This window comes from Lipotes vexillifer, unplaced genomic scaffold (assembly GCF_000442215.2).
Source record: "Lipotes vexillifer unplaced genomic scaffold, Lipotes_vexillifer_v1.1 scaffold443, whole genome shotgun sequence".
Taxonomy (NCBI): domain Eukaryota; kingdom Metazoa; phylum Chordata; class Mammalia; order Artiodactyla; family Lipotidae; genus Lipotes; species Lipotes vexillifer.
The window spans coordinates 3,095,280-3,106,803 of record NW_006779163.1 but is presented as its reverse complement, the minus strand read 5'-3'; the positions used below and the strand labels follow the sequence as shown (position 1 = coordinate 3,106,803).

At 48.1% G+C, this 11,524-nt stretch overlaps 1 protein-coding gene across 1 annotated transcript in view; it reads right to left on the bottom strand.

Moving 5' to 3' along the window:
* LOC103076090 (polycystin-1-like protein 2) overlaps positions 1-11,524 on the bottom strand; it is an 84,430-nt gene that overhangs the window by 4,550 nt on the left and 68,356 nt on the right. The window contains 7 exon segments of the mRNA XM_007452555.1: positions 39-136; positions 1,030-1,215; positions 2,828-2,965; positions 5,926-6,022; positions 7,189-7,284; positions 7,286-7,376; positions 8,564-8,795. Of these exon segments, the coding sequence (XP_007452617.1) occupies positions 39-136; positions 1,030-1,215; positions 2,828-2,965; positions 5,926-6,022; positions 7,189-7,284; positions 7,286-7,376; positions 8,564-8,795 (938 nt within the window).

Sequence of the window (11,524 nt, the reverse complement as noted above, 5' to 3'; positions counted from 1 at the left end):
GCAAAAAAAAAAAAAAAAAAAAAAAAAAAAAGAGAAGCCTGCAGCTGCAGGGCAAAAGCACAAGAGCTTTCCTGGACCCTCACTTGGCGAATCTGGGCACTGCCCACCGGCTTGGAGTTCCCATCAGTGATAAAGCCTGGTGATGAGAAACAAGTGGATAAATCTAGCCATCAACATCATCTTAACACATCCCAAGCTTTCTGGCCTGGATGCTAACGTGAATTTCAGTGTACCCGTTGTAGAATTAGCCAAGAGAAGTTCATGGCCAGCCACAGACTACATTCAACCATTCATCACCATCTCCCCACCTTGGACCTGGTCTACTCCTTGCATAACTTCTCTTGGGGAATGGCAACTCCTATCCAGTCATCAACTTGGAGACCATTTATGTCCTTTCCCTCGATGCCCACATCCTAAGGGTCAACGAGGCCCACCAATAGTACCTTTTCAATGTTGTCTGCACCCACCCCGTCTCTCCATCACCTCTGCCCCCATCCCTACATCAGTCGCATCATTTTTGCCCAGCATCCTAACTTACCTACCCTCAACTCCAACTCCCAATGCAGCTTATACCACAGATTTGATTATGTTACTGCCTCACCGAGAAGCTGTCAATGGCTCCTCACTTCCTTAAGCATAAACTATGAGCTTCCAGAGCCTTCATGATCTGGCCCCTGTTCCTCTCTCCTGCTCTGCTTTTCGTGGGTCCTCAACTCCTACCGTACACTGAAGTCACACTCAACGCTCTGTAGTTCCAGGAAGTATAGTGCCTCGGTGTTTCAGGCTTGCCTTTTCTCATGTTGTCCCTTCTGCCTGGCACACCATTTCTGCCTGGCCAATTCATGCTCAGTTATCTAAGAAGGAGGTCCTCCACTCTGCATCCAGCGAGGGCTAGGGACCTTCAGAGGGTCTCTCCTTCAAAGCATATGGCTCTGTGGTTATTGGTTCTCTGTAAGGCTGAAGTTGACAGTGACCCACAACTGTTCCCAGAAGGGAGCTGACCCACGTCCTGGGGTGGGTGGCCGGTACCTGGGTGATGACTGTCCAGGTTGCTCACGAGGGTGGTGTTGGCCCATGTGAACAAGTCCTGAAAGTCCAGCATGGCTGAAAAGCCTCGGGTGAAGCTGTGCCCAAGGTGTCTGTTGAAGTGGTAGGCGCTGGGGTCCCCCTGCCCGTAGGCCACCAGCAGCGGCATCCACAGGGAGCCCAGGTGCGCTGGGAAGGGAGGCACAGCCCCTGGTCAGGCAGAGGCCCCAGCTCCTACCAAGTCCAGGGCAGGAACTGGAAAGGCACATGGCTCAGAACAGTTGAGGTCTTGTAGACCAGCCACTCGCCCCCCTGGTGACAAAGGAATCAGTCCTTATAAGGACAGCAGAAAGTAGTAAAGTTCACAGGCCATGAGCCTCCTGCCTGGATTCAAATCCCAGCTCTGCCACTTCCTATCCATGTGCCCTTCACAAGTGACTTAACCCCTCTGTGCCTCACTCTCCTCGTCTGTGAAATGGGGATAATTCTGTCACACAGGGTTGTGATGAGGGAGTGAACAAATTAATATTTATAAAGCACTTAAAATAGTGCCTGAACGGACTTTGTGCTGTATGAATGTTTCTTAAATAGAATTTTTTAAAATGGGGCTCTGGGGAGTTCCCTGGCGGTCCAGTGGTTAGGTCTCGGAGCATCCACTGCAGGAGGCAGGGGTTCAATCCCTGGTCGGAGAACTAAGGTCCCACATGCTGCATGGTGTGGCAAAAAAAAAAAAAAAATGAGGCTCTGCCATGTTGCAGTGCTGAAGATAGAGCAATAAAGATGACAGACGTGTTCCCTGCCCTCGTGGAGCACACCTGTAGACAGGTGAGTGTGACCTAAGGGCCCATTAGGTACAAAGATTTAGTTTAGCAGGCCTGACATCAGAATCATGTTGAGGGATGCAGAATGTTACTGAACCAGAATCTCTGAGCCCAGGGCCTGGGAATCTGCATTCTGGCGCCCCCACTCCAAGATGACTTGTTGGGGTTCTGCCCACATCTGTCTTGTTCTTCATTCTGTACATGCAGCTCCTACGCAAGCTCCACCACTCTGTGGTTTGGCCACATGGGCTCTCCGTGGGAGGCCAGGCCAGGGCTGCAGCAGGGTCAGCGCCCTCCTCGGAAGCAACCCTCACCAGTGACCTGGTAGGTGGCAACTGGGGGGTACGTACTACCCTCGCCCTTCCCGAGGTCTCAGCAGGACTGAGCCCCAGTTGCCCACATGGAACCCACTCACCAACCGCCTTCCATCGGCTTCCGTCTCTTTCCTGCACTTTTTCCTACCAGTGCTTCTCAGGATCGCCTCCCAAACCAACTACTTGTGCCCAGATCTGCCCGTGGGGGAACCCAGACTAAGACACACAGTGAGGTTTGAAAGCCTCTGGTCAGCGGGCCAGAGGAGCCTCTCTGACGACACAGCCTGTGGGCTGAGAATTGAAGAATAAAAGGAATTAACCAGAGGAAGAGGCAGGGAGGAGGGTGCGCACATTCCAGGCAGACTAGATGCCACAGGGCCTGGGTCAGGAGCTGCAGGACACAGTGTCACTGGAGCTGAGGGCACAAGGGTCCGAGAGAGGTGACCTGGATGGGTGGAGCACAGCAGGGAGTTTGGACGTTATCCAGGGGCCTGGAAGAGCCACGGAAGGATTTTAAGTTTAGGGGAGAAGCTGGGGAGAGTTGATATCTGGGGCGATGGGCCCAGAAGCAGTGTGGGCCTGTCAGAGATTGTACCACTTCTGCTCAAATCTATGTTGAGAACCAGCGAGTGGGAAGTTTGCTCATAAGTAATCTTGGCTGCCTACCCAAGATTTCTCTGATTAAGGCAAGTGCTTTCTGTTCCTTGAGGTGGGTGGTTTTCATCTTCTCAACGTCAGAGGCCAGAGGCTTCTGGTAGATGTCCCTTCTACTGTTTCTTCGTGCTTGGAACAAGGCAGAGGGGTCTGTGAAAGCAAGGGCACAAGGGCAGTCCCCCAAATGGGCAGTGGAACCAGCTTGTACGTTTGCAACCAAGAGACTCCCCTCACTAGGTACAACGGGATCCACTGTTCCTCCTCCTTGGGAGCCATTTCCCAGCGCTACCCTCCATGCCTCTGCCCGTGCCGTCCCAGTGCTCAGAACTCCGTCCCTTCTTCTCCAGCTGGAGAATTCTCCTCATACTGAAAGCAGATACCTTCCTCACCTGAAGTCTTACTGATTCCTGGATGCTGTCTTTCTGTGTTCCTGAACTCTAAGATGGATCCCAGTACTTCCAAAACTTGGAAGGATGGAAGGATGAAAGTTACTAATATCTCAAAGTCCTGTTATATGAAATTCCAAGTATCTTCTTTTTCAAACCACCTTATTGACTTATAATTTTCATAATTTCACCTGTTGGAAGCCTGCAATTCAGTGATTTTAGTAAATTTCTAGAGTTGTGCCACCATCACCATAACCTAGTTTTAGAACATTTCTGTAACCCCTAAAGGTTTCCTCATGTCCCTAAAATTGGTCTCTACTCCCACTCTATCCCCACCCTTAGCCCCATTAATTTTCTGTCTTCATAGATTCTTTTTTTCTGGACTTTTCATATAAACGGAATCATATGTACATAGTTTCTTGTATCTGGCATCTTTCACTTAACACGATGGGTTGGTGTGTGTCCATGTTGTGTATATTAGTAGTTAGTTTCTTTTTCTTTTCCTTTCTTTTTCTTTTTTTTATCTCCCGCGCCACGTAGCTTGCAGGACCTGATTTCCCTGACCAGGGATCAGACCTGGGCCCCCTGCAGTGGAAGCGCAGAGTCCTAACCAGTGGACCGCCGGGGAATTCCCTGTAGTTAGTTTCTTTTTATTGTTGAGTAATATTCCATTGTACGGACATACTACCTTTTGTTTATCCATTCACCTGTTAATGGACATTTGGATTACTCCTAGTTTGGTCTATTAAGAATAATGTTGCTATGAATGTGTTGTGTGGACATATATTTTCATTTCTCCTGGGTAGATTCCTAGGAGTGGCTAAATATCTTTTGACTGTTACAAATGAAGCTTCTGTGAACATTTGTGTACAAGTTCCTGTATGAAAATAATTCTTCATTTCTCTGGGATAAATGCCCAAGAGTGTAATTTCTGGGGTGTATGGTAAGCCCATTTTTAGTTTTGAAAGGAACTGCCAAACTTTTCCAGAATGGCTGTACCATTTTACATTCCCAGCAGCAATGTATGAATGCTCCAATTTCTCTGCATCCTTGTCAACATTTGGTGTTATCACTCTTTTTAGCCAGTCTGATAGGGGTATATTGACCCAGCTATCCTTTGGATCCATGCCCCTCTGTCCACCCCCACTGCTAATGCATGCCACCTCTAGTCTGGACCATTTCAGTAGTCTTCCTACTGGCCTCCGCACTTCTACTTTTGACCCAATACCTCTGGTCTCCAAGAGCAGTCACAAAATCACAAGTCCAATCATGCTGCTCTCCTATTTCAAACACTCCAAAACCCCGGCATTGCCCCGGGCCCTACAGGGCCCTGTATGACCTGCTCCCCATCCACCTCTCTGCCCTCATCTTGAAGCATTCCTTCCATGCACACACAGCTCCCCATGCTCTGGCCACCCTGTCAGTAATTGCTATAAAATGACAAGCTCTTGTCCCACCTCAGGGCCTTTGCACATGCCCAGTGTTCAGACCCTCCCTCTCCCATCCTCTAGGAGCCACCCTCTTATTCTACCCCCTCATTCTCTCTTACAAGTCATTTTGTGCATTTACTTGTTTAATGTGTCTTCCCAGATGGGCTGTTCATTCCAAGAGCAGCAACCTGTTCCATCCAGTCAGTGCTGTGTTGCCAGGGCTGAGGCTGAGAGTGGGGATTGACTTCAAATGGGCAAGAGGGAACTTTTGGGGGTAAGTTCCAAAAAGCTATTCTAAATCTGAATTGTGGTGATAGTTGCACAACTCTATAAATTTGCTAAAATCAGTAGTTATACACTTACAATGACTGGATTTTATGTAAATCATGTTCCGAAGCCATTGTACTACCTGGCACACAGAAAGTACTCCCTGGATAATTGCCAAAGGAATTACTGAATGAATATTTGATTGGTCAGGAGGCTATCGTCTCTGGAGAAAAATTACTCTTTTGACTTGGGAAGACGGTTTTAATGGACTTTTTGGATCTACAAAGCCAAATCCCTATTGTAGGGCAGAAGAATACAGTCCCATGAAGAGATCACCACACTGCATGATGATGTAGGGATGTGGGCTTTCGTTTGTTCCCGTTTTACTTTCCCTGAAAGTTAAAATCTCTGTATAGACTATTAGAGTGTTGAATCTGTTCTGTTTGCTTGTTTGTTTTTTGTATCTCTTATTGGAGACACCGTCAGGAGTTTTGGCTGGGAAGTGAGAAATCAGGTTAGGGGGAAGAGGGCTGGTCGTGGGCTCCTCTGACCAGTCAGCCTGGCTGTGTTCCACTAAAACTCTTTACAAAAACAGGCGCTGGGCTAGATTTGGCCCCCTGGCTGTTGTTTGCAGACCTTTGTCTTAGAACCCTAATTATAACTCCCTCCCACCCCTCACGCACACAAGCTTGTTGTTTTTTGGTTGTCTAATGACCTGAGCCCTGGGGAAGAAAGCTGCTTGCTTGGGATTACACAGAGGATGATGGCCCTTGAAGAACGTGGACCCCATGGTGCCTCTTCATGCTTAGGTGTCAGAGAGAAGGGCTCGGATAGGGGAGGAACAGGTTGCCCAAGAGACAGAGGAAGAGTCACTTGTCCCTGGATGGATTGGGGGTGCTTCAATAGTCAGGGTGAAGGCTGATGGGGAGCGAAGGTCTGAGGCCGGGACCACCCAGTGTCTGGGCTCCACGGGGCTTTCTCAGCCTTGTCAGGTTCCAGAGCCCTGCCTGCACCCGGGCACCATTACCTGGGCCAGAGACACGTCCCGGGAGGGGAGCCACAGGCTCCTCCTCGTCCTCCACTGTCTTCAACACCAGCGCAAAGAAAGCAGCGAACCCCAGCACCTGGAAGACACCCACTGTGAACCCCAAGCCTGGGTTGGAAACTCCCTATCAATTCCTGGTCTGAGCTCGGTTAGAACAGGAGCCACACTTGTGTCCTGGGTGCAGGAGCCATGCTCTGGGGAAGCCATCCTCTGCAGAGAGGGGACGTGGTCATAAAGGGTCAGAGGCAGGGCTTGCGTGCCTGGCCACCAACCAGGCAGAGACAGGCAAATCCTTGAACTCACGCTGCTTCCGGCATTCTCCGAGCCCTCCCACCTGCTGGCCTTTCTCTTACCCCTCAGCCTGGTGACTCACTAGCATAGCTGCTTATACCTGCCTCCTCCCTCCTTCCCTCCCTCCTTTTCTTTCTGTGTTAAGTAATTCCTTCCATTACATTGTCTCTGCACCTTCAGTGCACAAGCACGGTAGGATTTTGTGGTTTGATTGGGGAACAAAAAGGTTCAGGACTCTGTTCTTAATATTCTCAGACTAGATTGGAGGAGGTGTCAGGAGCTGTTTAAGTCTCTGACGAAGGCTGTTCAGGGCAGAATGAGGGTGGGGGATTCTGTGATGCCTCGTAGGTGGAAGGATTTTCTCTAAATATTCCCTCACTTCTGCAGCTCCCCCGACACAGTATTCCTACTGCCTGGCTCCTTCCAGGCGGGGCTCAGGGTCTCTTTGACTCTCACTGCTCTCTTGCGTAATTTTACATTTTCAGAAATAGGAGCGTATTTCCAGTTCATGCACACATTTAATGGCTTGGTGGTTTTTTTTCTGAAGGTAAAGTTTATGTAAGTTGCTGGCTCATCTCACAATCAAAAGCATCCTAGACCTGAGGAAATATGATATCATTCCTATTTATACATGTGGCCTAAGGGCAAGATTTTTTGGTGACCTTATTCTCTTAACCTCAGGTTTTCTCATCTGTAAAATGGAGGTGAGGCCCCTCCTAAGCGTGATTGTGATGATGAAATGTCAGCATCTGGCCCTGAGGGAACGTGGGTTATCCTGGTAATTACCTTCCTGCCCCAGGTCCACCCAGAAGTGGTGCTCTAAGTGGGTTTGTTGAATGAATAGATTGAATAGATGAAGGAATTGCTGAGGCCTAAGAACTGGGCAGCTGGCAGGAGGGAAATCATGGGCGGAGGGAAGGAGGGCAGGAGGGCAGCCACACAGGGGGTCCTGACCTTCAGGGGCTGGGTGACAAACACACTCTCCACGAAGGGGACGGCCCTGGAGATGAGCCACCTGAGGGGGCTGGCCCGCCTGTAGTGCAGGCCATAGGAGCCTGGTGAAGAAGGCTGCCACCAGGAGCCAGCCCACCAGGACACACCAGCAGGGGAGGCCTCAAGGGGACTTGCTCACCTGCAGGGAGCTGCAAGAGAGGATGGGTATAATCAGGGGGGCACCATTTGGGCTCCAGTTCAAACCCAGCCCCAACCCTACCAGCTGCGTGACCTTGGCCAAGCTCCTTGACCCCTCAGACCGTCAGTATTCTCCTCTATCCTATTCTGTATTCTATCCGGTACACATACATATATTCTATTCAGGTCACCTTTATTCAGTGCTTACTAGGAGCCAGTCCCCATGCAAACTGCTTTATACAAGTTTTCTCTGTTATTCCTCATGGCAAGCCTAGAAGGCTGGTACCTAAGTTTTTATTATGAAAATTCCCCATTATACGGAAATCAGTGAGTACAGTGAACCCTCATCAACTACTTTCAACAACCATCACCTCCTTGTCAAATGTGTATCATCTATCCCCACATGCTTTCTTTTTTTTCTGGAATATTTAAAAATAAATTTCATACATAATATAAAATCATCACCAATTATTTTAGAATACATCTCAAAAAAGTGGTCATTTTTTCACTGAATTATGGTGCTGTTGTTGGGGAAGATAAAAAATTTCCCTCTACCCTTTCTGGATTCTTCTGGCTGGTCTAAATTAATACGAGACAGATTAACAGGAGAAAAAAAAATTTAATTACATACGTATAGGTGCTCCAGAAGAATATAAGGCTCAAGGACAAGTTAGGCAACTGAGGGTTATGTGGCATCTCAGAGAAAAAGGGGGTAGGGGTTTGGGACCTCAAAGGGGAGGAAGGCAGTTCACATGGAGATGAAAGCAAATGTTTGGTAAACAAAATGTTTGCTATGCCAGCAGTGACAATGGGACCCTGGAGAGGACTTTGGTCTCCAGGCCCTTCTACCCTTAGCCCACATGCTGCTCTTCATGGACCAGGCCATTTTAAATTCTTCTTAGGTTTGAACCAGGAGATAGGCATTATCATTCCCATGTTACAGGTAAGGAAACTATGGCTCATAGAGGATGAGGGGCTTGTCCAAGAGTACAGCTAGGAAACACCCACGTGAAAATGGTTATAAACTGTAAAGTGCTGTACAAAGGGCTCTAACCGTCATCTGGCAAAATCACCCTGTTCAAAGTCCTCTTCCCAGAATTTGTGCAGTCCATAATCACTGCTTCTTGGGAAGATCTGGATGAATAACCTTCCAAGGTACCGGGATGTGCTCTCCGTGCAGGCCCCAGGCTGGGAGCACCCAAGGGAGTGTGCTGGAGGCGGGGTTCCGGGCTGTCCCCCCAGGCAGCCCTTCAAGGTCTGCAGCTACCCCAGTGCCTGTGTGTGGCTCTGGACCTGGGAAAAGCCCTGGGGCTCCAGCAACAGCAGCTCTTGCTCTAAGTGCTCCAGCTGAAGGTAGAGACACTGCCTGTAGGCACTGTCCTTCCCAGTGTCTCTTGGGCCCACCTCGGGCCTGGGGCACTGCATTTCTTCTGGAGGACAAGGGAGAGAAAGAGCATCAGCTGGTGCTGAGTGACAGAGCAGACCGCGTGCAATAGAAACAGGAGTGTTAGTAATGGCTTTCTTGTATCGATCGCTTACTGTGTGCCAAACCATGGGGAATCTGAGGTTCAGAAAGATGGGATACTTGGCTCATATGGTCAGTTAGGAGTTGAATGTTCCTCTTTTAGTCTTTTATCAAGGGCATTTTCAAAATTTCCTTACACGTAGAAGAGACAAGAATAGTATACCCATTGCCCTCCTGCAGCAATTACCCACATTTTGCCAAAATTGTCTCGCCTCAGCCCTCCAATTTTTTTTTTCCTGCAGTACCTTAAGCAAATCCTAGACATAATGTTCTCTTATCAGCAAATATTTTAATACGTACAAGATTTGAATTTGAACCCAAGTTTGCCTGTTGCCAAAGATGGTATAAGTCTTAATCGTTTGTTTTTAACTTTTTATTATGAAATAATTTAAATTACGAAAGTAAAGAGAATGATGAGATGAACCTATACCCATTGCTCAAAATTATCGCCTCATCCTGTCACCAGTCCTGTTTTGCCTGCACCCCACCCACCCTCTCCGTGTGGATTATTTTGAAGTAAATTCCAAGCCCCACGTGCTGACACTAAATATTTTAATATGCTTCTATGGAAGAAGAGGACTCCTTTTAAAAACAAAACCACAATGTGTCATTATCAATTTTTAAAACAATAATGATAGTCCCTTAATAGCGTGAAACAACCAGTCAGTGGAGAAGTTTCTCCCCGTTATCTCTGAAGGTTTTTCTACAGTTCGTTTGTTCAAATTTCAGTTTCCTTAAGTTTTTTTTTTTTTAAAAAAAAACAAAGGTGTTGGGCTTCCCTGGTGGCGCAGTGGTTACGAATCCATCTGCCAGTGCAGGGGACACGGGTTCGAGCCCTGGTCCGGGGAGATCCCACATGCCGCGGAGCAGCTAAGCCCGCGCACCACAAATACTGAGACTGCTCTCTACAGCCCGTGAGCCTCAAGTACTGAAGCCCACAGGCCTAGAACCTGTGCTCCGCAACAAGAGAAGCCACCACAATGAGAAGCCCGTGCACCGCAATGAAGAGTAGCCCCCGCTCGCCGCAACTAGAGAAAGCCCATGCACAGCAACAAAAACCCAACACAGCCAAAAATAAATAAATAAATAAATTTATTTTAAAAAAACATTGATATTTAAAACAAAAAAACTAAAAAAAAAAGGTGTTTTTTGTTTTAAATTACAGAGGTAATACATATTCATTGCAAGAAAAAAACAAATTTGAACCTTTTCATTATTCCCTGAGCCTTCTAAGGGAAGCTTGGACTCTCCAGCTGGAACCAGGCCTGGGTCCCTGGAGCCTGAGCTGGGAGGCCGGTGCCCAGGGGCACATTCTCCTGGGACAGGAAGGGCCCAGGTCTGGACCAGTGTGCATCTTCACAAGGGGTGCGTGAAACTGGATATAGAGCACGGCAAAATGGAGCACCCTGACCCCAGGACCCCTCTCCAGTCACCAGTGAGAAGTGAATGAGAAAATAACAAGTGATGTGGAGAAGGCTGTGGCTCAGACCCGATGTTGGTAAAGACCTGGCAGCATTGACTCTGACTCCCTCTGACTCAGGCCTCCTACCTCCCCCTCCCTCGTGGGCCTCCATCACTGAAGCCACAGCTAATGGTTCCAGCATCAACAGCCTTCGTAAGCGTTCTGGCAATGTTTCCGGAAGATACCATCATTTGCAATCATAAACACTTACTGAATCCTTGCTTTGTGTCAGACTCGTATGATCTCATTCAGTCCTCAAAACAAGCCAAGGAGCTGGGTAGATCAGTGCTTCTGTTTTATAGGGGGGAGGAAATAGTCTCAGAGAGGTTAAACAACTGTCCAAAGTTGCACAGCTGCTTTTGCATCTGGGAGAGCCCCAGATCTGGCCAACTCCAGAGTCCTGGTTCTAAGGCCCATGCTGTGAATGCCAAAGTGCCCCAAACCCCAAAGACCCCAAACAGGGCCAAGTGTCCAGCATGGGCATCAGCAGAGCTACTGCAGGGACGACCTTCATGGGCAGCCCAAGCCAAGCTCTTCAGGGCTAATGCTCCAGAGTGGCTGGAACACGGGGGTCAAAGTAGGGCTGACCATGGGGTCAGCATAGGCCTGGCCAGGAGGGAGTGCTACAGTAAGGACTGGTCTTGAGGACAGTGGCTCTCAACATTCAGTGTGCATAACAGTCACAAAAGTGACTGGTAAAAAATGCAGATTCCTGGCCTCACCTTAGAAAACTTAATTCACTGTATCAGAGGTGGAGCCAAGAGTCATGAATTCAAACTCCCTAATCTATAGACCCCATTTTTATATTCTAAACAAGGTTTAGACTGTGACCAGCCTTGTGTTTTAAAAATGGCAGCATTCTTAACCCACATCATCCAATATGGCAGCCACTTGCCACACGTGACTTTTTAAAATTAAAAAAAAATTTTTTTTTCTAGTTCCCTGACCAGAGACTGAATCCCGGCTCCCTGAGTTGGGAGTGCAGAGTCTTATCCACTGCACCACCAGGGAAGTCCCTCAAAAGATATATGAATTGCAAGTGAGGGTTGCAGGAGAAAGAGAAGGTGATTCTGAATTTTTAGTATTTCATAGGAATAAAGATTTCATAGGAATAACAAGGAAGAGGAACAGGTTTTTTTTTTTTTTTTTTTTTTTTTTTTGCGGCTGTCGGG